This window comes from Schistocerca americana, chromosome 8 (assembly GCF_021461395.2).
Source record: "Schistocerca americana isolate TAMUIC-IGC-003095 chromosome 8, iqSchAmer2.1, whole genome shotgun sequence".
Classification (NCBI taxonomy): domain Eukaryota; kingdom Metazoa; phylum Arthropoda; class Insecta; order Orthoptera; family Acrididae; genus Schistocerca; species Schistocerca americana.
Window position 1 is genome coordinate 373,045,908 of NC_060126.1, and position 27,385 is coordinate 373,073,292.

At 46.7% G+C, this 27,385-nt stretch overlaps 1 protein-coding gene and 1 pseudogene across 1 annotated transcript in view; one reads left to right on the forward strand and one right to left on the reverse strand.

The window, feature by feature from the left end:
- Positions 1 to 212: 212 nt before the first annotated feature.
- The window catches only part of LOC124545175, a 102,765-nt gene continuing 75,592 nt past the window's right edge, over positions 213 to 27,385 (forward strand). The window contains exon 1 of the mRNA XM_047124014.1: positions 213 to 342. Within this exon, the coding sequence (XP_046979970.1) occupies positions 254 to 342 (89 nt within the window). The 5' untranslated portion in view covers positions 213 to 253. The remainder of the gene's footprint in view (positions 343 to 27,385) is intronic.
- On the reverse strand, positions 3,309 to 3,427 carry LOC124546064 (annotated as a pseudogene).

Here is a 27,385-nt window from a genome sequence, read left to right on the forward strand (position 1 = left end):
TTCATGCAAACCCGTAGTCAAAAATTGTTAAACTCGTCTGAAATAGTTGCCCGCTCCCCTCCAGAGACGGCTGCTGCCTCTCGTAACACCTGCAGTGTGCCGTGCTGTGAGGTACGCACCACGGCCTCGACGTGTGCTTGTGACGTAGTGGAGAAGTATGGAGAGTGGGGACTCGGGAGCCCGGAGCCCATTTCGCCGGCAGACTGTACTACTGGCGGCGTCTGCCTCTTGCGTCACTCAGTGAGTCCTCGCCATGCTGTGCTGTTGTCCACGCTTGTTGCTGCTGGCTGCCTGCGCCTTGCTGCTGCGGCGGACACCCTGCGCACACGCCTCGCCCAGCAGGTACTGTCCTTTCACTATCAACTACCTCTGTTAAAAATACAGTCGTCTGGCATGCTTGGCTGCGAGAACCCGAAGGGCAGGTTTCAGCAAACCTATCTCAAAGGTCCTTCCTGTCCTTCGCGCCACTGGCACCTCTCCTTCGCGAAGTGAGAATTTTATGTTAAGTGTGTGTGATTCTTTTTCATGACTATAATGTGTGTATGTGTGTGTGTGTGTGTGTGTTTGTGTGTGTAGTACGGTGTTTTACACTGACGGGAAAAAATCGCAGCACAAAAAAATAATTAATGTGTAGTAATGAAATTTAGGGAATACATTCTAATCTACATCTACGTCTACATTTATACTCCGCAAGCCACCCAACGATGTGTGGCGGAGGGCACTTTACGTGCCACTGTCATTACCTCCCTTTCCTGTTGCAGTCACGTATGGTTCGCGGGAAGAACGACTGCCGGAAAGCCTCCGTGTGCACTCGAATCTCTCTAATTTTACATTCGTGTTGTCCTCGGAAGGTATAAGTAGGGGGAAGCAATATATTCGATACCTCATCCAGAAACGCACCACCGAGCGAGGTGGCGCAGTGGTTAGCACACTGGACTCGCATTCGGGAGGACGACGGTTCAATCCCGTCTCCGGCCATCCTGATTTAGGTTTTCCGTGATTTCCCTAAATCGCTTCAGGCAAATGCCGGGATGGTTCCTTTGAAAGGGCACGGCCGATTTCCTTCCCCATCCTTCCCTCCCCCGAGCTTGCGCTCCGTCTCTAATGACCTCGTTGTCGACGGGACGTTAAACACTAATCTCCTCCTCCTCCTCCCAGAAACGCACCCTCTCGAAACCTGGACAGCAAGCTACACCGCGATGCAGAGCGCCTCTCTTGCAGAGTCTGCCACTTGAGTTTGCCAAACATCTCCGTAACGCTATCACGCTTACCAAATAACCCTGTGACGAAACGCGCCGCTCTTCTTTGGATCTTCTCTATCTCCTCTGTCAACCCGACCTGGTACAGATCCCACACTGATGAGAAATACTCAAGTATTGGCCGAACGAGTGTTTTGTAAGCCACCTCCTTTGTTGATGGACTACATTTTCTAAGGACTCTAGCAATGAATCTCAACATGGCACCCGCCTTACCAACAATAAATTTTATATGATCATTCCACTTCAAATCGTTCCGCACGCATACTCCCAGATATTTTACAAAGGTAACTTCAACCAGTGTTTGTTCCGCTATCATATAATCATACAATAAAGGATCCTTCGTTCTATGTATTCGCAATGCATTACATTAGTCTAGTTGTAACACAGTTACGTGATTAACATTGCAAGATCAGAGGTTAATATACGTGGGAGATAAGCCATTGTAAATGTGAAATGCTGGTATATTAATAAGCAGTGTAACTTCCAGAATAATGAGTGTAAGCATGAAGCCTTGTATGCATAGTGTCGTACAGGTGCAATATGTCAGTTTGTGGGCTGGAGTTTGATGTATTTGGTTGGTCAATACAGAGGCGATCAATGCTGTTTGTGGATGACGCTGGAGTTGTCGTTCAGTGATGACCCATATGACAGATGTGGTGACCGAGCAGGTCAAGGCAACATGTCAACACTCTGTAGAATATGTTGCGTTTCAACAGAGGTATGTGGGCGAGCGGTTTCCTGTTGGAATGCTGTTCATGAATGGGAACACAACAGGTCGAATCACCAAAGTGACGTACATATCTGCAGTCAGGGTGTGTGGGATAGCCACAAGAGTGCTCCTGCTGTCTACGAAATCGCACTCCAGACCAAAAAACCAGAGGGAGGTCCAGTATGTTTAGGAAAAAAAAATGGTTCAAATGGCTCTGAGCACTATGGGACTTGACTTCTGAGGTCATCAGTCCCCTAGAACTTAGAACTACTTAAACCTAACTAACCTAAGGACATCACCCACACCCATGCCCGAGGCAGGATTCGAATCTGCGACCGCAGCGGTCGCGCGGTTCCAGACTGTAGCGCCTAGAACCGCTCGGCCACCCCATCCGGCTGTGTTTAGCACACAGCCACGTTAGTTGCAGGATCCCAAGTGGCCTCCTTCTAACCAACATACGGCCATCACTGGCACCGAGCCAGAACCAGCTCTTATTGAAAACACAACAGTCCTTCACCGTGGCTTCCAATGAGCTTGACACTACTGAAGTTGCAAATGGCGGTGGTTTGGAACCAGTGGAACGCATCCTACACAGCGCCAGGTTCGAAGCTGTCGTTGACGTAACCGACTAATAGCAGTTGATTGTGTGTCTGTTGTTCCAACCGCTGCTCATACTGCACGATAGTCTACCACTCGGTAGTGACATATGGCCGTCCGGGGCCCGGTCTTCTTGTGACCGTATATTCTCGTGACCACCACTGCCAGCAATCACGTACAGTGGCTACATTCCTGCCAAGTGTGTCTGCAATATCGCAGAAGGAACATCCAGCTAATCGTAGCCCTGTTACCCGACCTCGTTGAAACTCAGTGAGCTGTTGATTAAGGGGTATTTCTCACCTTAAACGCATTCTTGACTAATATCAACTCACCTGATATGCTGCTAGCGACACTTTACGCGACTGGCACGAAATTTCAGTAGACATCGTCATTCAGACGTAAAAACATGCCTACCAACTTTCGTTTATGTCGCACAACTCTTACCTGGTGTCGTGATCTTTTTTCCATTGTATTTGTGTTGGATGATGGTAAAGGGAGAAGGGAGAGTGTGAAACCCGGTGCCGGCTCATAGGCTACTCTTCCCTAATAGCAACCAGAGGGCCACCCAACTTAACGCCCCCATGCGACTGTTGGATTGCCGTCAACAGTGTCACACAATCTTATTTCATGAGACGCTGAGGAGAGGCTTGGAATTTAGTTCAGGATTTTGGCACAGAGTCTGATAATCGGGAACATTATGCCATAACCCCTCCTTCCCTTTGCCGGAATGCTGAAGGGAAAGATGTTAACAGCGCGTGGAGTTCTAACACGGTCACCCATCCAAGTACCTATCACGTCCGATATTGCTTAACTTCGGTGATCTGACGGGAACCGGTGTATCCAACGAGGCAAGGCTGTTGGCACAATAGCTCGGTGTTGGGTATTCCTAGGTACCGAGAAATTCTTAAATGTTATTTATTCGCGAGAACCGATGTCGCGTATTCGGTTACCAGATTCGAGAGTGAGACCTCCCGTTTCACTTCGTGTATCGGCGACTCTCCAGACCTGGAGGGAACACTAACTGATTGACTCGTAACATATCTTCGACGTGTATTTGATTCCGTTTATTTCCTGGTGCCTTTTTCTACGGGAAATCGAGGTACGACTTTCACTCGTTCATTTTTAAGGTTCAGGCCCTCAGTCAGTAAAAACTGAACCGTTATAGGATAACTTTGTTGTCCGTCTGTCTGTCCGACCGTTTAAGACCCGTTTTTCCCAGGAACGGTTAGATGTAACATGTTGGCGGTATGAAAAGTTTAAGCAAAAGGTCAGTGCAATCAAAAGATACAGCCATATTTGTCACATAATTTGATGCTCGCTAACTCACTCACAAAATCTATAGATGAACTATTTACACATATCTTGGGTTTGGTGGTCTAGCGGTGAATTGCGTACCTGGATACCATGAGGTCGCAGGATCGGATCTCGGTCGTACCACGGTTTCGTTTTCTTCGATTTTCGTTGTAGACTAGCCTTCACCTCTAAACGATGTGAAGGGTTGCCAGAAACCACACTTAGTTCCGATTCGACGTTAAACTGTGGGTCCCCTTTTCCCGGTTTTATAACTGGGGTGGGTTAGGAAAACACATGTCGCCTGACTGGCGTCCAGTTAAAAAGAATTGCACCAGGTCAGTTAGATGCACATAAATTACTACTGTTATCTTCATACATAATCAAGTTTGTACGAAACCATCAGGGCACGAGTCGTAATTGCAGTTGTCCGGCTTCATTTAAGCAAAATAGAATTTTGTAGCAAAAGGTGTATACAACACTACAATTAATTTATGGAATACCCACGTTTGTCGTATCTGAGCCAAATGAGTTTTTGTAGACTTGTAATTATTTCTTTCTTAGCTTCCCGATTTATCCCAGCTGGTTCGATAGCTACTCCTGGATACTTAAATTTCTCTGCCTGGGTAATTGTGTCGAATTCGGTGATAAAATCTGATTGTTGAATCTCGTTCTGATCCCTTCAGTGTGGTGCGTCTTCTCCTATGAAACTTGGAACCAATTTTTTCCGCTGTTTCATTAAGTTTCTCCACAGATTGGATTGCTTCTGGTCTGTAATTGGAGATGACAGTAAAGTTGACAGGAAACAATAGACAACAAAGGCGAATTTAATTTTGGAGGCTTCTGTAAATATTTCTGCCTTTAGTTTCATTTTACCATTTCCTGATAAATTTCTCCAAATCTAAACTGACAAATAATGTCGATAATCCATCCCCTGACCTAATCCCTCTTCTGATCTCAAATGGTTCAGAAAATTCTCCAAAATATTTCAGTATTGCCTAAACTGTTTTTATTTTGTTTGTAGATTCGTGAGCAATGCAATACAACAGTTAAGATTTGATAGGGCGCAGAGCAGTTTATATGGCAAAATGCATAAAATGTATGCAGTAAATATGAGCTGTTCATAACTATTCTGTTAAATTACTGCACGACTGTTCATACGAATAAGACACAAGTAATGCTTTGGAAATGAACTTTGTGTAAGGAACTAATCAGCAATGAGTTTGGATGCTTACGAAATCGGACACAAAATTTAAAAAATGCAGTTAATATTAGTTTCACGCGTGTGTTACATTTTACATTAACAAAGCCTCACGCAGTCCAGTACAACATGTTTAATTAATTTTCGGTAACAATTATGGAAGCAGCAGAGGCTGAAATACTGATGAAGAATATTTTAAATAATAATTTCAAACTATGAAAAATCCAGGATGGAATGTAACAACATTATAAAAAGGAAAGTTGCTGCTCACCATATAGCGGAGATGCTGAGTCGCAGCCGGCCGCGGTGGTCTAGCGGTTCTAGGCGCGCAGTCCGGAACCGCGCGACTGCTACGGTCGCAGGTTCGAATCCTGCCTCGGGCATGGATGTGTGTGATGTCCTTAGGTTAGTTAGGTTCAAGTAGTTCTAAGTTCTAGGGGACTGATGACCACAGATGTTAAGTCCCATAGTGCTCAGAGCCATTTGAACCATTTTGCTGAGTCGCAGATAGGCACAACATAAAGAATCTCACAATCAAAGCTTTCGGCCATTAAGGCCTTCTTCAACAATTGATGTCAGACACACATACACGACTGCAGTCCTCTGAGTTGAGTTTGCGTGAGTGTGTGTGTGTGTGTGGGGGGGGGGGGGGCGGAGGGGGGGGATGGGTGGGTGTGGGTGCGTGTCTGGCACCTATTGTTGACGGAGTCCTTAATGGCCGAAAACTTTAATTGTGAGAGTCTTTATGTTGTGCCTATCTGCGACTCAGCATCTCCGCTATATGGTGAGCAGCAACTTTCCTTTTCATAATATTGTTGAATAATAATTTGTTTTCGTAATACACTGAGGAAAAGAATTAAAGGGTCACTTTTTGAAACCACGTCATTTTTTTACCCACTGTGTCGTATAGTGTGAAATTTGGGTCAGAGATGCCTACAGCCAACCCCTGTAATGGTGCAAAAGCATGGCGCCCTACGGCGTCAGCCTCGGGCTCGACGATTCTTTGAACACTAAGGTGGTCTACACAAAAGAAAAAAATACCAGAACCCAGAAGTTCATATGAGACGTAAGGTGCGTTAATGATGTCACATTGACAACAAATTTTCACAATTCTGCCCTGCGTCACCGTGAACATGTCACACAATGGGAAGGTGTACTCCTCCTCCTCCCTTCCTCCTTATCCACATCTCACACCATCGCTTGGCGCTTCTGCGATGGAAGTCACAACTGCGACACCCGACGTTGAAATTACGCGGTTTTCGTACTCGTGGACGAGGAAAACATTTTAAACACACCACCGGTCAGAATCGACATGAAAAGGCTTCAGGAGGTTGCACAACGGGAGTCAATAAAACCACATCATCCCTTTGGGACTTCATTTACATGCATTTCCCGATCGGAAATGATAGTTTGCAGTCTGATGTACAAGAGAACAGCTCTTCTCTAAGGACGTAGTGGTGCTGAAACGGCAGAGAACGTGATCTGACCCGTTTGGAGTATAGCGCAACCACAGTTTTTTTCTCTGGTAAACTAGGGGGGATTCAAAACCATTCAATGTGATTTGAACGTGATCCGAAGCAGCGAAGGGTGTTTACACTTCTCAGCCATACTGTTTCGCATCGTCCTGTGTATGATGACTGGGACGCTGCAACATTGACTCGTGCATGAATGAAATGACAGAGGCTCCCTGTAAGATGCCTCAGTTCGGTGACACCCTCGATGCCATTCACGTACCGTTGTTAAGCAGTGTAAAAATTTACCTGTACAGAGACAACCCTTGACTGATTCGTAAGCATCTTCATTCGGGCGACTCTACCAGCACACCTCAGATTCCATATGCCTGCAAGCAGGCTCTAGGGCAGCAATGAAGCGTCACTCAGTTGTTGGGTGCCGAAATGGTATCCTGTCCGTAGACGCCTAGGATCGGTCACAGGTTCTATCTGTACAGGTAAGTTTTTAAAGTGTCCAACAAAGGAGCGTAAGTAGCACCGAGAGCATTGCCGAATTAGGGGTCTTAGAGTGATACTCGGCCATTTTACTCATGCATGTGTTAGGACGACAGAAAAGGGTGCGAAACAGGAGAGCTGAAAAAGCACAAACTTTCTTTGATGCGTCAGACCACATTCCGATTTCATCGAATGGTATTGAGCGGTCCGTAGTAGTTCCACTGTATATACCAGAGCAAAAATTGCCCTTGCGATGCACTCCAAAGGGACCAGATTACGTTATGCATCTACATCTACATCTACATGGATACTCTGCAAATCACATTTAAGTGCCTGGCAGAGGATTCAGCGAACCACCTTCACAGTTCTCTATTATTCAAATCTCTTATAGCGAGCAGAAAGAACGGACACCTATATCTTCCCGCACAAGTTCTGATTTCTCTTATTTTATCATACTGATCGTTTCTCTCTACGTAGGTCGGTGTGAACAAAATATTTTCGCATTCGGAGGAGAATGTTGGTGATTGAAATTTCGTGAGAAGATTCCGCCGCAACGAAAAACGCCTTTGTTTTAATGATGTCCACCCCAAATCCTGTATTATTTCAGTGACACTATCTCCCCTATTTCGCGACGATACAAAACATGCTGCCCTTCATTGAACTTTTTCGATGTAATTACAATGAAATGAACACCCTTAGCTGTTTACAGGCGTTGACATACGTCAACGGGGACAGATGAAAATGTGTGCCCCGACCAGGATTCGAACCCGGGATCTCCTGCTTACATGGCAGACGCTCTATCCATCTGAGCCAGTGAGGACACAGAGGACAGCGCGACTGTAGGGATCCGTCGGCCGGAGTGGCCGAGCGGTTCTAGGCGCTACAGTCCGGAATCGCGTGACCGCTACGGTCGCAGGTTCGAATCCTGCCTCGGGCATGGATGTGTGTGATGTCCTTAGGTTAGTTAGGTTGAAGTAGTTCTAAGTTCTAGGGGACTGATGACCTTAGAAGTTAAGTCCCATAGTGCTCAGAGCCATTTGACTGCAGGGATTTATCTCTGGCACGCCTCCCGCGAAACCCACATTCTCAACGTATTGTTCCGCACTACATTCATAGCCGATTCCCGTAAGAGTTCGGACACTGTTTGTGCATTCGCACAGAAGAAGAAGATGGTCAAGTGACCGGTGAGCCTTAACTATATATGTACTAAGATGGTATCTGTTCTTTCGGACATGTCTTTCGGATATGTCCCCCGACCAGGATTCGAACTCGGGATCTCCTGCTTACATGGCAGACGCTGTATCCATCTGAGCCAGCGAGGACACAGAGGACAGCGCGACTGCAGGGATCCATCGGCCGGAGTGGCCGAGCGGTTCTAGGCGCTACAGTCCGGAATCGCGTGACCGCTACGGTCGCAGGTTCGAATCCTGCCTCGGGCATGGACATGTCCGAAAGAACAGATACCATCTTAGCATATATATTTTTCACTGTAATCCGTCAGTCCTCTCTGGTAAAGATCCCACACCGCGCAGCAGTATTCTAAAAGAGGGCGGATAAGCGTACTGTAGGCAGTCTCCTTAATAGATCTGTTACATTTTCTAAGTGTCCTATCAATAAAACGCTGTCTTTGGTTAGCCTTCCCCACAACATTTTTATGTGTTCCTTCCAATTTAAATGGTTCGTAATTGTAATTCCTAGGTACTTAGTTGAATTTACGGCCTTTAGTTTTGACTGATTTATTGTGTAACCGAATTTTAGGGGATTCCTTTTAGCACTCAGGTGGATGACCTTACACTTTTCGTTATTAAGGGTTAGTTGGCAATTTTCGCACGGTACAGATATCTTTTCTAAATCGTTTTGCGATTTGTTTTGATCTTCTGATGACTTTGCTACTCGATAAACGACAGCGTCATTTGCAAGGAACCTAAGGCGGTTGCTCAGGTAGTCTCCCACATCGTTTACATAGAAGATAAGGAACACCAAACGCCAGAAATCACTTCTGTTGTACTCGATGACTTTCCGTCAATTACTACGAACTGTGACGTCTCTGATAGGAAATCACGAATCTAGCCACATAACTGAGACGATATTCAATTAGCACGTAATTTCACTACAAGCCGCTTGTGTGGTGCAGTGTCAAAAGCCTTCCGGAAATCCAAAAATACGGAATCAATCTGAAATCCCTTGTCAATTGCACTTAACACTTCATGCGAGTAAAGATCTTGTTGTGTTTAACAAGAACGATGTTTTCTAAATCCATGTTGACTGTGTGTCAATAGTCAGTTATGGTTCAAATGGCTCTGAGCACTATGAGACTTAACATCTGTGGTCATCAGTCCCCTAGAACTTAGAACTACTTAAACCTAACTAACCTAAGGACAGCACACACATCCGTGCCCGAGGCAGGATTCGAACCTGCGACCGTAGAAGTCGCGCGGTTCCGGACTGAGCGCCTAGAACCGCGAGACCACCGCGGCCGGCCAATAGTCAGTTATCTTAGAGGTAACTCAAATGTTCGAACACAGTATATGTTCCAAAATTCTGCTGCACATCGACGTTAATGATATGGGCTTGTAGTTTAGTGTATTACTCCTACTAGCTTTCTTGAATACTGGTGTGACCTGTGCAACTTTCCGTTCTTTGGGTACAGATCTTTCGTCGAGCGAGCGGTTGTATATGACTGTTAAGGATGGAGCTTTGCATCAGCGTACTCTGAAAGGAACCTATCATTTTTATTAAGTGATTTAAGTTCTACAACTACATACATACTCCGCAATCCACCATACGGTGCGTGGCGGTGGGTACCTCGTACCACAGCTAGCATCTTCTCTTCCTGTTCCACTCCCTAACAGAACGAGGGAAAAATGACTGCGTATATGCCTCTGTACGAGCCCTAATCTCTCTTATCTTACCTTTGTGGTCTTTCCGCGATATATAAGTTGGCGGCAGTAAAATTGTACTGCATTCAGCCTCAAATGCTGGTTCTCTAAATTTCCTCTGTAGCGATTCACGAAAAGAACGCCTTCTTTCCTCCAGAGACTCCCACCCGAGCTACTGAAGCATTTCCGTAACACTCGCGTGATGATCAAACCTACCAGTAACATATCTAGCAACCCGCCTCTGAATTGCTTCTATGTCCTCCCTCAATCCGACCTGATAGGGATCCCAAACGCTCGAGCAGTACTCAAGAATAGGTCGTATTAGTGTTTTATAAGCTGTCTCCTTTACAGATGAACCACATCTTCCCAAAATTCTACCAATGAACTGAAGGCGACTGTCTGTCTTCCCCACAACTGCCATTACATGCTTATCCCACTTCATATCGCTCTGCAATGTTACAACCAAATTTTTAATCGACGTCAAGCGCTATTGGTCTGTAATTTTGAGGATCCGTCCTTCTACCCTTCTTATAAACAGGCGTCACCTGCGCTTTTTTCCAGTCGCTCGGGACTTTACGTTGGGCAAGAGATTCGCGATAAATGCAAGCTAAGTAAGGAGCCAATGCAGTAGAGTACTCTCCGTAAAACCGCATTGGAATCCCATCAGGACCTGGTGATTTATTTATTTTCAACCCATTCAGCTGCTTCACAACCCCAGGGATGTCTATCACTATGTCCTCCATACGGGAATCTGTATGAGACTCAAACGGCGGTATGACTGTACGATCCTCCTGCGTGAATATATCTCAAATGCTAAATTTAAAATTTCAGGTTTCGTTTTGCTGTCTTCCGTTGGATGGAAGCCTTCGACCCGCATACCGATTTTACGTAAGACCAGAATTTCCTTGGGTTTTCAGCAAGATCTTTTGCTAAGGTATGACGGTGGTAGTGGTTGTATCCTTCACGCATCGCTCTTTATACTGTTGCTTCACTACTCCGAGGATATCTACTTCTACGTTACTCATGTTCAAAGGGGTGGCAAGACCATGATGTTGTTAGAGAAGAAATGAATCCTACCGGGGGTTTCGGCAGTCTGATAGGCTGTGAAGAACGTTCTAGATCTTGAAATGTATGGGAATCGACTCGCCAATGGAAGGGGTGTTTTCATTGACACCATTTATACACCACCTCCTTAGGCCCCTTCTTGTCGATTCTGAGTGACGATGCGTCTGAAATGTTTTCCTCGGCCACAAGAGAACCGCATGATTTCATCGATGGATGTCGCGGTTCTGACCGACTTCGCAGAGGCGTCAAGAAAAGGGGTGAGATGTTGGGGTGAGATATGGAGAATTGGGGGTGGTGACAACGTTTTCATTGTGTGACATGTTCGCGGTTGCGTTGGGCAGAATTGTGGTGGTGAATGTTGTTACCAATGCAGCAACATTAATCCGACGTCAACTTCTGGTTTATCTAGACCTTTCTTCGCGTGTGTCGACACCTTGGTGTTTGAAGCTCCGCCGAACCTGAGGCTGATGTCAAAGGGTGCCACGCTTTTGCATCGTTACAGAGATAGTTTTCAGGCAGCTTTGAGCCAAATTTTACACTTCTGTGTCGCAATGGGGTGAAATGACGGGGTTTCAAAAAAGTGACCCTTTAATTCTTTTGCGCAGTGTATTGTGATAGCTCAGACGTCCGGTGTTAATTTTAGCCAGAACTTGTAGGTTGAGAAACCTTGATCCTAGTATAAAACTTCTCACTAACGTTTCGCCCCAGGGTATAAACATCTGTTAGCCGAACACATGAGGAACTGTCGCTGCGGAAAAACTGGTAAGTTGGCCATATTATAACAAGCAGTACAATGTGTAAACAATTAATTAGACGAAGAGAGTTTGAAATTGAATAATATAAAATACGGATCCTCAATTTTCGTAGGGAGGGGGGGGGGGGGGGGGGGGTAATCTCAAACGATTACTTTTAATGTTCGTGTACTTGGCCTGAAGATATCTCCTACTGATGAGGAAGAAACGTTGCTGAAAAGCTTCATTTTACTTGTTTTTTATTTGTTCATCAGATGGCTTGGGACCATGCGAGCTACAGCTACGTGCTATGAAAAGAGTCAACACGCAGTTTAGAGAATACTGATTAGAAGCTTTATGAGCAAAAGATTAAATAATTAATAAAATACGAAAAACAGGAAGTGCATGAATAAATAACACACCACAGAAGAAAGTTGTCAGCTACTGCGAGGGACTCCTGTACAGAATAGTAGTGTGCCACAAGGAAATTTTTCGACTTGGATTTGAATACTTGGGGTTTACCACTCAGTTATTTCAGTTATGCTGGAAGCCTATTAGAAATGAAACCTGATGAACAGTGCACACCTTCCTGTCCAGTGCTTGAGGGAGTGTACGAGTAAATCAAGCGCGTATCGTATTTCCGCTTAGCGTTCTCTGAATGAATGTTGCACGTACTTCTAATGAGTCAATATTTCCAGAAACAAATCACAGTGTGGAAATATACTCTGATAGAAAGTAACTGAATCACCAAGAAGTAGCTCTCCAGCACAAACGAAACTTGGTAGGCGTGTTTCTACTGCTGGAAGATGATGTCTATTAAAACTTCGCACCAGTCGCGTAAGAGTGGCGCTAGTTGGGATGCAAATCAGATTTGTTTTAAATATACGTTACAACGTTCGTGAGCGTTAGTTACCTTTGATATTGGACGTGGTTAGTTGATGTTTTTCAAGAACGTCTTATCAACACCTCACTGAATTTGAAAGAGGTCATTTAATAGGGCTGCGAGAAGCTAAATATTCCTTCTCCGAGACTGCAGAAAAACTTGCCAGGAATGTGTACTTGATTGCTGGCGCAGGGGTCATGAGAATGTACTGTCGCAAGGAAACAGGTCTGTGGATGGCCAAGTCGCACTACCGAGAGGGAACACTAACGTATTCTTTGTATGGCTCTGGAGCATCGTAGTGCATCTGCAGCAGCAATATGAGCAATGGTTGGCACCACAGTGACACAACAGACGGTTGCAAATCGGTTACTTCAATGACAGCTCTGAGGCAGAAGCTCTGTAGCGTACATTCCACTGACCACAAACCAAAGCCATCTGCGACGTCAGTGGTGCCAAGCCAGATCATATTGGAGGGCAGATTGTAGTGCTGTGTTTTCTGTTGAATGTTGGTTCTTCCCAGATGCCAGTTAAGGCAGTGTATTGGTTAGAAGGTGGCGAGTTGAGGGCCTGCGACTAACCTGACTACGTGATGGACGCACTGGACCTACAACTTGGCTCACAGTCTGGATTGCGATTTCGTATGACATCAAGAGCACTCTTGTGGTTATACCATACACCCTGGCTGCAGAACAGTATGTCAGTCTGGTGATTCGACCTCTTGCGTGACACAACAGACGGTTGCAAATCGGTTACTTCAATGACAGCTCTGAGGCAGAAGCTCTGTAGCGTACATTCCACTGACCACAAACCAAAGCCATCTGCGACGTCAGTGGTGCCAAGCCAGATCATATTGGAGGGCAGATTGTAGTGCTGTGTTTTCTGTTGAATGTTGGTTCTTCCCAGATGCCAGTTAAGGCAGTGTATTGGTTAGAAGGCGGCGAGTTGAGGGCCTGCGACTAACCTGACTACGTGATGGACGCACTGGACCTACAACTTGGCTCACAGTCTGGATTGCGGTTTCGTATGACATCAAGAGCACTCTTGTGGTTATACCATACACCCTGGCTGCAGAACAGTATGTCAGTCTGGTGATTCGACCTCTTGCGCTGGCATTCATGAACAGCATTCCATTCCTGAGCTGGGGACTGGTAAGCGCCGCCAGTCCCCTGTCACCGTAAGCTCTGAGCATACTTCAGCGACCACCGTGCGGGGCGGCGGTGGAATGTTGTGTGTCTCAGGGAATGGGGATCTTGGCCTGACCACCCGGGTCGCGAGGATGGAATACACCTCTATAAAAAACCCCTCAATCTCAAGGTGTGCTGCGCGCCGATGAGATGCATGGCTGTTGAGGTGGAACAGTCGTTAGCGGGCGACCTCTGGGGAGTCTGCCGCACCTCAGTTGTATAAGGCTTACCTAGGCACGCGGGGCTCTGTCTAGGTGGACTCCTAGTTCCCTAGCTGCTCGTGGGACCGAGATGGAACCCTCGAACTTTTCTTCTTCTCCCCCCAGCGGAAAGGGTGGGCCGCTGGTAGGTTCTAACACCCAATCTCACAAGAGGGCTCGTGTCGCCAGTCCTCCTGATTCAGGTAGTAGTAGTAACAGAACGCATGCTGCTTCGCAGAATGTGTTTCTTATAATTAAAAGAAAAGATGGGAGTTTCGACAAAGTTTCGCCATTTTACATCCAGAAAGGCTTAGAAGGTATTGCTGGTACATTAAAATCTGTAAAGCGCTTGCGAAATGGCACCTTGTTGGTTGAAACATCTAGCTTCCAGCAAGTCCAGAACCTTCAGAAGGCACAATTTCTTGGGGAGTTTGCGATTGAGACTGAATTTCACAACACCTTGAACTACAGCAAGGGTGTTGTGACTTGCCGAGATCTCGTTGATATTCCCCTAGACGAACTGAAGGCTGAATGGTCCCGGGAAGGAATTGTCGACGTGCAACACGTTATGAAACGGGTGGATGGTGCTCTCCTGAAATCTGACTCGTTCATCCTTACGTTTAACAGCACCAAATTGCCCGAGCATGTGAAGGCAGGTTTCCTACGTCTCAGTGTACGGCCTTATTACCCCAACCCCATGCGGTGTTTTAAGTGCCAACGCTTTGGACACACTACTCTCGGCTGTAGAGGGGAAGCCACTTGTGGGAATTGTGGTAAAGCCGCCCATGAGGGAGTTGGTTGCTCCTCTCCTCCCAAGTGTGTGAACTGCTCTGGGGATCACCCTGTGTGGAGTAGGGAATGTAGAGTTTTCCTTGAGGAACGGAAGATCCAGGAACTTAAAACCACCAAACGCATCCCGTACGGTGAGGCAAAGAAAATTTACAAGTCCCTGCAGCCGCCCACGTTCGCTGCTTCCTTTTCTTCCGTTCTGAAACAGCCAGTCTTGAAAACTGATGCCGCTACACAAACGGAGGTTGCTACTGTCAGCACTAGCACCTGCGTTTGTCAATGTACGTGTGCTGCTGCTGTTCCTGTGAAGCCTGCTGCTCCTCCCCGGCCTTCTGACCAGGCCGTGGTAGCTGACGTCATGGAACTTCCTGCCCCTTCCCAGGTCCAGTCTTGTGCAATGCCCAGCGCTGCTACACCCCCTACTGCTTCTGAGGTTTTGGCTCCACTGCCACCTCTGGCCAGAAAATCGAAGCCCAAACCAAAGGTGAAGACTCGACCGCTCAAGGAGACTGACGTTCTACAGTCTGCTGATGTTGATGTCATTCTTTCTGACGTCTCTCTCGACTCCTCTTCAGAGGCGATGGAGGTTGATGTCAGACTGGGGCAATCATCTCGCCCCAAAACTGAGCCTCCACCTGTTGTGGGCTCTCCTCCCCGACAGAAAGTGAGACTGAAGGTCCTCCCACCCTGATCGATGGCTCCCATTATACAGTGGAACATGAATGGATTCCGGGCACATGTGGAGGAACTGCACCTCCTAGCACGGCAACGCCCCCTGTGCTTGTGTTTACAGGAAACACATCTAAAACCCTCTGATGCTCCTGTACTCAGGGGCTATACGTTGTATCGCAAAGATGACCTGACTGGAGACAGAGCCAAAGGCGGAGTCGCCGTGTTTGTCAATAATGACCACCACTCCTCTGCTCTCCCCCTGGATACTGACCTGCAAGCAGTTGCAGTTGCAATTCATTCCCGTCGAAGGCTTACTGTTTGCTCCCTTTATTTACCCCCTCTGGATGCAATGACCTTAGACGCTCTCACAGATCTTATCGACCAACTCCCCCGCCCCTTTCTCCTCCTGGGAGACTTCAATGCCCATCATGTCCTGTGGGGTTCCACTTCTCTTTGCACTCGAGGTCGAATTTTGGAGAGCCTCCTCACATCTCAAGTGTTGTGCATCCTTAACACAGGTACTCCAACTCATTTCTCTGCCGCTACTGGGTCATTCTCAGCCATTGACCTATCTTTCTGCTCTCCCGCCCTCACCGACTCTGTTCACTGGGAGGTCATTGACGACCTTCATTCCAGCGATCACTTCCCCATCCTCATTCATCTCCTGGATGGTGTATTGCTGGGGCAGAGGCCGCCATCGTGGATGGTTGGCAGGGCTAACTGGCCTCTGTTCACTCGATTGGCTGTCTTTGAACGCCACAACAGCGTACAGGAATGGGTGGATCACATCACACTTGTGATTCATCATGCTGCTGACCTGTCCATGCCACAGTCTTCTGGCCCTCCTAAGCGGCGCCTTGTGCCTTGGTGGACGGATGAGTGCCGTTCAGCCATCCGGGACAGGCGTGCGGCTCTTCGCCGATTTAAATGCCGCCCAACAGCAGTCAATCTTACCGCCTTTCGCATCGCGAGAGCCAGGGCACGCCGTGTCATTAAAGAGAGCAAGAAAAGGTCATGGCAGGAGTTCCTGGACTCCATCAACCGTTCCACTTGTTCCACAAAAGTATGGGAAGCCATCCGGAGGATTTCCGGTAAACACAGCCGTCTACCAATAGCTGCAGTCCTGAACCAGGGATGCCTCCAAACAACACCCAGAGCCATTGCTCAGACGCTGGCAGAGCATTTTGCACAAAGTACTGCCACTGCAACCCAGGATCCAGCATTTCGTCGCTACCGTGCGACTGTCGAACGAGCGAAGCTGGACTTTCGGTCGAACAATTCTGAGGCCTACAACTCCCCTTTCTCCATGTGGGAACTTGAATCGGCACTTACTGCGGCTTCTGACACCGCACCAGGTTACGACCGCATCCGGTACTCCATGCTTCGCCATCTGCCAGCGGCGTCAAAGGAAATCCTCCTCGAATGTTTTAATCTCATATGGCGGACGGGAGTTTTCGCCACCTCGTGGAGGGAGGCAATCCTCATCCCTCTCCTCAAACCAGGAAAGGACCGCACATGTCCCAGTAGTTATCGTAGTATCGCCTTGACAAGCTGTGTCGGAAAGACCCTGGAACGGATGGTTAACCGTCGTCTGGTCTGGCTGCTAGAGACCAGACAGCTCCTTAGCCGCTTTCAGTGTGGATTCCGAAAATTTCGATCCACAGTCGACAACCTGACCCTCCTCGAGGCGGCTATTCAGCAGGCTTTCCTCCGTCAGCATCACTGTATCGGTATCTTCTTTGATATCAGTAAGGCATATGATACTACTTGGAGACACTGTATTCTTGCACAACTGCATCAATGGGGCTTTCGTGGCCGCCTCCCTATTTTCATTCGGTCTTTCCTGTCTCAGCGGTTTTTTCGGACCCGCGTTGGTAACACACTGTCTGATCGCTTTGAGCAAGAGAACGGTGTCCCCCAGGGCAGTGTTTTAAGCGTTACCCTCTTTGCCATAGCAATCAACAGTATAACGTCTACAGTGCGGAGTCCAGTACAGTGCTCCTTGTTTGTGGACGACTTTGCTGTTTTCTGTTCCTCCTCTAGTGTTGCATCCGCGAGGCGTCAATTGCAACTAACGGTGCGGCGGTTAGAGGAGTGGGCTGCAAAGACGGGTTTTAGGTTTTCTGCCGATAAGTGTGTTTGTGTTCATTTTAATCGTTCTCGTCGTCTTTTTACGTTGCCTGCCTTGCATATGGGGGATACTGTCCTACAGTTTGGAGACACAGTGCGGTTTCTAGGCCTAATTTTTGACTCCAGGTTGTCGTGGTTGCCACACCTACGTGACTTGAAAGCCAGAACGCTGAAGGCACTGAACATCCTCAAGTGCCTCAGCCACAGGTCTTGGGGAGCGGACAGGGCGCGTCTCCTTCAGTTTTATCGAGCTTTCGTGCGCTCACGGCTGGACTATGGCTGCACAGTATATGGGTCAGCGAGGCCGTCTTATTTGCGGATCCTTGACGCTGTTCACCATGCTGGGAATCGACTGGCTACGGGTGCTTATCGGACCAGTCCCGTACCCAGCCTCTGTGCTGAGGCTGGCGAACCGCCACTTACCATCCGGCGGCAGCTCCTGCTGGTGCGCCAAGCTTGTAAGTTTCTTGCAGCTCCCAGCTCGCCTGCTCACCATCTTGTTGCCCATCCACCTCTGGATCGCCTTTTTTCCCGCCGTCCCCGGGCTACGTTGCCGTTTGGGATCAGAGTGCACCGTGTGCTTGAGTCCCTCGGTGTGGAGTCTGTACAACCCCAAATCCTGGATTTTAACCGCCTGCCACCCTGGTTACTGAAGAGGCCACGTGTGATTTTAGATTTATTGCAGTACAAGAGAGATTGCACTCCTGCCACCGTTTTTAATGCCGCATTTTCTGCTATTTTATCTGAGCACCACGACTATGTAGCTGTTTTTACGGATGGTTCGAAACAAGGGGATTCCGTGGGTTGCTCAGTTGTTTTTCCGGATCGTGTCCTCAAGGTCCGCCTGCCTCAAACTTTTACTGTCTTTGATGCAGAATTGTCTGCGATCTTGCGGGCACTGGAGCCGATGAGACTTTCTTCCTCTCTTAAATTTCTTGTCTGTTCCGATTCACTCAGTGCCCTTCAATCCTTGCACCGTTTGTATCCGGCGGATGAAGTAGTCCAGACCATCCAGGATGCCCTCCTCCGACTACAGCGACTAGGGAAGGTTGTAGCTTTCTGCTGGGTTCCGGGGCATGTCGGCATTGCTGGGAATGAATGGGCAGATCTCGCAGCCAAGGAGGCGTGTCTTGATCCACACGTATCTCAGTGTGCTATCCCGTTGCACGCACTCACCTCGCTGTTGAGCTCCAGAGTCATGTGTCGGTGGGAGGATGAGTGGCTGGAAGTGACTGACAATAAGCTCCGTCTAGTCAAGCCCACAACGCGTGTGTGGTGTACTTCCTTTCAGCCCCATCGACGGGACGAGGTTCTCCTCACTCGGCTTCGAATAGGCCACAGCCCTATGACGCATGGCTTCCTGCTCCGGCGAGAAGACCCTCCATTGTGTGGTGCTTGCGGCGTCCAGGTCACTGTGAGCCACATTTTACTGGATTGTGTTTTATTTTCTGACCAGCGGGCCTCGGCTGATTTGCCAGCGGACCTGCCAACTCTTTTAGGCAACACTCGGACGAATGTGGTTAAAGTTTTAAAGTTCTGTGCCTTGTCAAATGTTTTTACAAAGATTTTAGGGAGCGGATTTTAATTTGCTCACTGTGTGACAAGCTCGCCCATCTTTTCTGTAAGTGCCCAGCCAATGACACATTCCTGTGTCATTCTTGTTGCTCTGTTTTCCCTTCCCTTCGGTTATACTTTCTTATGTAGTAATTTCCCTCTTTTCCTGTTTTCTTTGAATGTGTTTTTCAGTTTTATTAGGTCTCTCCACATTCGTTCCTTTTAATGTGTGTCAGGGCGCTGATGACCTCGATGTTGAGCGCCCATAAACCCCAACACACACACACACACACACACAACAGCATTCCAGGGGTGTAGGGGTGTTTTCCAACAGGATAACACATATCCACATGCCACTTTGGAACCCAACTTGTTGCCTTGTCGATCACCAGAAAGGTCTCCAATCGAGCACATATGGAAGATTATCGGACGACGACAATTCCAGCGTCATCCATAAACAGCATTAGCCGTTCCTGTGTTGACCGACCTACTGCAGCAGGCTTAGAACTCTATCCCACAAACTGACATCTGCCACCTGTACAACAAAATGTATTAACACATGAAGGTTTGCATGCATGTATTCAACATTCTGGCGTTTACATTAGTTATTAAGACACCGGCATTTCACATTTGTAATGACGTATCCCGTGCTTACATTAATCTGTGATCTTGCAAACTTATTTCATGTGTTACCTAGAGAAATGTAATCTCGAAATTTATTTCATTGTTCTAGATTTAATATTTTTGGGTGTAAGACACCTGAACAGCCGGATACAATAAGTTCGCGAAATGAGACCGCAGATCAGAATGAGTGCGGTCTGTGATCGCAATGTTGCCCTAATATAATGCCGTACGAGATAACAAAATGAAATTATCAAAGTTGACAAGCCTTCATGTGTAAACCTGGGCACAGACAAAAAAAAATGTTCAAATGTGTGTGAAATCCTATGGGACTTAACTGCTAAAGTCATCAGTCCCTAAACTTACACACTACTTAACCTTAATTATCCTAAGGACACACACACACACGCATGCCCGAGGGAGGACTCGAACCTCCGCCGGGACCAGCCGCACAGTCCGTGACTGCAGCGCCTTAGACCGCTCAGCTAATCCCGCGCGGCGACGACACAGACATGCTGCCCGAAAATTTTAACTGGAATAGTTACCTTTCAGTTAATTATCTATGTCCGTTCACAATAAACTTTCGCAGAAAAGAAAATGTGATTGATGGCAAGTCTCTTGATTCAGTAGGTCACCCCACATTCCTCTTCAAACTTCTCAAATGCCTGACTTTTCGATCACTCTGCTGGGAGCTTCTTCAGAATTCCATTGGTGCTCCTGTACAATTGAACTAAGAAGATGTTAGCTTGTATTGTAGCATTTCAACTCAACGACTTCTACGTCAGTGTTAACAAGTCACGTTATAAAGCATTTTTTTCAAACTGGTAGGGGTAGGTTGTAGGAGCAGTAGTTATTCGATCTACAAAGAATGTGAGAAAAGTAATGAGACTGACAACACTGCGAGTGATCTGGCAACACTGTTCTGCTTGTGTAGACCGGTGTGTTCATCCCTTCCAGATGCTCTGTCTGAGTTTCAGCTCCGTACAGCCATCATGTGGTTTTTGAGAGAGCTATCAATGAAGTTGTATTTTTGTTATGTGTTACAAAAATAGAACAGCGGAATTTGGAGCAACGTTATGCCTTTAGGTCTTGTATTAAACTCGGATATTACACGAGTTACATTTGAAAAGTTGAAACAGGTCCATGGGGAACATTCTTCAGTAATAGTATAAGTTTTTAGCTGGCATAAATAATTTTTGGAAGGCCGGAAACACGTTGAAGATGAGTACATGGTTCGTTTGTTACATATTTTTACGAGCTTTCAACAGGAACGACTCCAGTAATGGATAGGAACTGTGATTGCTGTGTACAGATGCGAGCTGAGTTGGCGACTCTTCGCTCACAGCTCTAGGCTCTATTGGCTAAAATGGTTCAAATGGCTCTGAGCACTATGGGACTTAACTTCTAAGGTCATCAGTCCCCTAGAACTTAGAACTATTTAAACCTATCTAACCCTAAGGACATCACACACATCAATGCCCGAGGCAGGATTCGATCCTGCGACCGTAGCGGTCGCGCGGTTCCAAACTGTAGCGCCAATAACCGCTCGGCCACCCCCGGCCGGCTAGGGTCCATTGGCTCCCGTCACGCAGCTTGAGGCTGCTGCCAAGGGGTGTCACTGTGGGGGGCCGTATGCGGGGATGGGAGGGACGTCTAGCACGTCCCACGTGTCCCCCAATCGGTCCACTGCTGTGGCCGCCCATGGTACTACCTGCGCTGAGGTTGACCCCTCACCCATGGTCAAGTGGGAGATCATTCCAAAGTCTGGCAGGTCGCGAAAAACTTTCCGAGGGGCCGATCGTAGGGCCTCCCCGGTTCGTTTGACGAACAGGTTTCAGGCGTTATCTGTCGCTGACGATACCTCTAAGCCGGATGCAGTCGTTCAGAGGAAGCTTCTCGGCCTGGAAGGTCTGGGCATTCACGGAGGGTGGGTTTTCTGGTAGTTGTGAGCTCCAACGTTAGGCGCGTAATGGGGCCCCTTAGGAACATGGCCGCCAAAGAGGGGAAGGAAGCCAGTGTGCACTCCGTGTGCATACTGGTGGGAGTCATTCCGGATGTGGAAAAGGTGCTTCCGGATGCCATGAAGAACACAGGATGCAGCCAACTGCAGGTGGTGACTCATGTCGGTACCAATGTCGTGTGTCGCTTTGGATCGAAGGAGACTCTCTGGTTTTGGTCAGCTAGCGGAAATTGTAAAGACTGCCAGTATTGCTTGAGCGATTAAGGCGGAACTCACCATCTGCAGCATCGTCGACAGAACCGACTGTGGTGCAGAGCCGAGTGGAGGGTCTGATTCAGAGGCTCAGGTGGTTCTGTGATTGTGTAGGCTGCAGATTCCCTGACTTGCGCCACTGGGTGGTAGGTTTTCGGGTTCCGCTTAATAGGTCAGGAGTCCACTACACACAGGAGGCGGCGACACGGGTAGCGGGGGCTTCGTGGAAGGGACTGGGCGGTTTATTAGGTTAGAGGGTCTCAGGGAACCACAGAAAGGGCGTCCGTCTGAAAGGGGGCAGGAGAAACACAGTAAGGTAGTTATAGAAACGATCGGCATTGTAGTTGTAAATTTTCGTAGCTGTGTTGGGAAAGAACCAGAGCTCCAAGTCCTAATAGAAAGCACTGAAGCTCAAATAGTTGTAGGTACAGAAAGCTGGCTAAAGCTGGAAATAAATTCAGCAGAAATTTTTTCAAACAATCTAATAGTGTTCAGAAAGAATAGGTTATATACAGTTAGTGGTGGAGTATTTATTGCTGTCAGAAGTAGTTAGTCTTGGAGTGAAACTGAAGTAGATAGTTCGTGTGAAATAGTATGGGTAGAGGCTATAACTGACAATCGGACTAAATTAATTATTAATTGGATCGTTTTACCGACCCCCAACTCAGAAAATATAGTTGCTGAACAGTTCAAAGAAAACCTGGAGTCTCATTTCAAATAGGTAGCCCACACATACAGTTATAGTCGGTGGTGATTTCCATCTGCTGGAAAAAATTATACGTTTAAAGCCGGTGGCAGGCATAAAACGTCATCCGAAATTCTACTAAATGGTTTCTCAGAAGATTATATTGAACAATTAGTTCATGAGCCCATTCGAAGCATAAATGGTTGAGAAAGCATACTTGACTTCTTAGCAACAAATAATCCTGGACAAATAGCGAGTATCGTGACGAATTAGCGACCACAAGTCAGTTGCTGCTAGGCTGAATACCATAAAACCTACAAGCATCAAAAAGAAACTCAAAGTATATCTATTTAAAAAAAGGCTGATAAAAATGCTTTTAACGCCTTTTTAAGAGACAGTCTTCACTCCTTCCGATCGGATCATATAAGCGTAGAAAAGTTGTGGAATGATTTCAGAGAGATAGTATCGACAGAAATTGAGAGTATATACCACATAAATTAATAAGTGATGGTACTGATACCCCATGGTATGCAAGACGAGTCAGATCGCTGCTGCAGCAGCATCGAAAAAAGCATGCCAAATTCAAAAGAACGCAAAATCCCCAAGACTGGGAAAGTTTTGCAGAAGTTCGAAATATAGCGCGTACTTCAATGCGAGATGCTTTTAATAATTTGCACAACGAATTTCTGTCTCGAAATTTGGCAGAAAACCCAAAGAGATTCTGGTCATACGTAAAGCACACCAGTGGCAAGACGCATAACAACGATGACGTCACTGATGACAGTGCCACTAAAGCAGAGTTATTAAACACGGTGTTCCGAAACACCTTCACCAAAAAATACCAAGTCAATATTCCTGAGTTCCAATCGACAACAAATGCTAAGATGAGAAACATAGAAGTAGATAACTTCGGCGTAACAAAGCAGCTTAATAAAGCCAAGACCTCCGGTCCAGAATGTATACCAGTCAGGTTCCTTTCAGACTATGCTGATACAATAGCCCCAACTTTAGCAGTTATATACAACTGCTCGTCCACAGAAATATCAGTACCTAAAGACTGGAAAATACCCACAAAGGGAAGTGGAGTAATCCGCTGAATTACAGGACCATATCACCAACGTCTACCTCCAGTAGGGTTTTCGAACATGTACTGTATTCGAGCGTTATGAACTACCTCGAAGAAAACGATTTATTGACACATAGTCAGCACGGATTCAGAAAATATCTTTTTTGTGAAACACAGCTAGCTCTTTGTGTAATGAGTGCTATCGACAGGGGATGTCAAATTGATTCCATATTTTTAGATTTCCAGGAGGCTTTCGATACCGTTCCTCACAAACGTCTTCTAACCAGACAGCGTGCCTATGGAATATCGCCTCAGTTGTGCGACTGGATTTGTGATTCACAGTTCGTAGTAATAGACGAAAAGTCATCGAGTAAAACAGAAGTAATATCCGGCGTTCCGCAAGGAAGTCTTACAGGCCCTCTTGTTCCTGATCTATATTAACGACAGGAGTCAATCTGCGTAGTCGTCTTAGATTGTCTGAAGATGATGTTGTCATTTACCGTCTTGTTAAGTCATCAGATGACCAAAACAAATTGCTAAATGATTTAGGTAAGACATCTGTGTGGTACTAAAAGTGGCAATTGATCCTGAATAAAGAAAAGTGTGAAGTAATTCACATGAGTACTAAAAGAAATCCTCTAAAATTCGATTACTCGATAAGTCACACAAATCTGAAGGCTGTAAATTCAACTAAATACTTAGGGATTACAATTACAAATAACCTACATTGGAACGATCACATAGATAATGTTGTGGGTAGAGCAAAACAAATACTGCGATTCATTTGCAGAGCATTAGAGTGTGCAATAGGGCTACTAAAGAGACTGTTTACACTACGCTTGTCCGCCCTAATCTGGAGTATTGCTGTGCGGTGTGGAATCCGCATCAGGTGGGACTGACGGATGACATCGAAAAAGAACAAAGAAGGGCAGCTCGTTTTGTATTATCGCGAAATAGAGGAGATAGTGCCACAGACATGATACGTGAATTGGAAGGGCAATCATTAAAACAAAGGCGATTTTCGTTACGACTGGATCTTCTCATGAAATTTAAGTTACCAGTTTTCTCCTCCGATTGCGAAAACATTCTGTTGGCACCCACCTACGCAGGGAGAAATGATAATCACGATAAAATAAGAAAAATCAGGGCCGTTGGAGAGTGGAACGGTAGAGAGACTGCTTGAAGGCGGTTTATTGAACCCTCTGCCAGGCACTTTATTGTGAATAGCAGAATAATCACGTAGATGTAGATGTAGAAGTCGGCCGTGCCGGTTCAAAGGAATCATCATGGCGTTTGCCTGAAGTGATTTAGAGAAATCACGGGAAACCTCAATCGACGCGGGTTTGAACCTTCGTCCTCCCAAATGCGAGTCCAGTGTGCTAATCATATTGAAAACACTGACTAGAAGAAGGGGCACAATGATAGGACATTTGTTAAGGCGTCAGGGAATAACCTCTACTGTACTAGATTTAATTGTAAAGGCTAAGAAGTGCAGGTGAAGACAGAGATGAGAATACACCTGGCAAATAATTGAGGACGTAGGTTGCAAGTGCTACTCTGAAATGAAGTGGCTGACAAAGGAGAAGAATTAGTGGTGGGCGGCATAAAATCATTCAGCAGACAGATGACTTAAAAGAAATACAGTTTTTCAAAAGTATTCATCTGGTTTCACAAGACTACACTATCTGATAAATAGTATCCGGACACCCCTATGTAAAGCGTAATTGACGACTAGATGTTACCAGAGTTGCAGTCAGTGGAGTCAGTAGAGAAGTAGTAGCACTCCTTAGCTGAGTGATCAGCGCGTCTGACTCCGATGCAGCGGGCCGGGGTTCGATTCCCGGCCGGGTCGGAGATTTAATCCACACAGTTACGCGACGTTGTCTTGTCCTCAGCACCATTTCGTCTTCATCGGCGTGCAAACCAGTCAATATGAAGTTACCTAAAAAGACTTGCAAACTCGGCAGCCGAAGTACCGCAGTTGGGGTCTTCCTGCCATCGATGCCATACGATCATTTGATTTCGGCAGTGGAATGGCATGGACAAGACAGCTCAGTGATACCGAAAGTGGGATCGAGGCATGTGTCGCAGTGTTTAGCACACTGATCTCGCATGCGGGAGAAAGACGACTGAAATCCGTCTCTGGCCATCCAGATTATGCTGTCTGTGGTTTCCCTAAATTGCTTCAGGAAAATTCCGCGATGCTTCCTTCCATAGGACACAGCCAATTCCATTCCCATCCTTGGAAAAATATGAGCTTGTGATCAATGATCTCGCTGTCGACGGGATGTTAAAACACTTAATCTCGATTCCCTCTTTCGTTCGAACGAGGGCTAGCCAATGGATGTCATCTGAGTAACAATCCATCAGGGACATTTCAACCCTTCTAAAGCTGCCCAAGTCGACTGTTGGTAAAGTGATTGTGAAGTGAAAGCGCGAAGGAACAACTACAGCTAAACCAGAAGCGGGAAGACCTCATGTACTGTCGAACATTGCAGAGGGTGGATGTAAAAAATCGCATGAAATCAGCGGAAGGGACAAGTCCTCAGTTCGAAAGTATTACAAGCTGTCCACCGTGCACAATGACCCTGCGTAGGGAGTTAAAAAGAATGGGACACATTGGTGGGGCAGCTTCTCACAAGCCACACATTTCTTGCAGTGAATACCAAGCGACGCTTGACGCGATGTAAAGACCGACGCCACCGGACAGAGGTGACTGGAGGGCAGTAATTTGGAGTGATGAATCACGCCGTGTCCTGTAGCATTCCAACAGAAGGGCTGCGTTTGGTGAATGCCTGGCTGGACGTTACCTGCGCCAACAGAGACTTACAGAGAAGGTGGTGTTAAGGTAGATGGGTGTCATTCGTGCCTAGGTTGTGGTCTCCTTACTGCAGTTATCAAAACGCTAACTGCTGAGGGTAAGAATATGTAAGTATTTTAAAGCATTGTATAATGTGCACAACATAGAGACTGTTCGAGTATGATTACTGTTTGCGGCAGCATGACAATGCACCCTGTCATAAAGCAGCACATGTGAGTCAATGGTTTGTGGAAAATAACATAGCTGAAGTGAATGGAAAGTGTTGTGGTGCCATTTTTCAACAGGACAACGCTTAATCGCACCTGTTACATATGTCAAAGAACTGTATGCGTGATGTTGAGGTTCTCCTGTAGCCAGCAAGTGCCTCAGACCCTTTCTCAAAAGAATATATGTAGACCAACCCTGCTGTCAACTACTTCCTGGGAGCACTATTAAGGATATCGAGAACCAGTTACACAGTTGTGAGTCAACTTGCCTCAGGAGAAGATGCGACGACTTTATGACACCCTTCACAACTGAATCACTGCTTGCATCCATGAACTAAGGTGGTGTAACGTCTTTCGGATAAGAAGTCTCTTACTGTAAACTTCTTTGTATTGTATATTTGACTAGAATTTGTAATTAATGAAATCAGACCACATACACTATGTGATCAGAAGTATCCGGAAACCTGGCTGAAAATGACTTAAAAGTTCGTGCCGCCCTCCATCGGTAATGCTATAATTCAATATGGTGTTGGCCTACCCTTAGCCTTGATGACAGCTTCCACTCTCGCACGCACACGTTCGATCAGGTGCTGGAAGGTTTCTCGGGGAATGTCAGCTCATTCTTCACGGTGTGCTGCACTGAGGAGAGAAATCGATGTCGGTCGGTGAGGTCTGGCACGAAGAC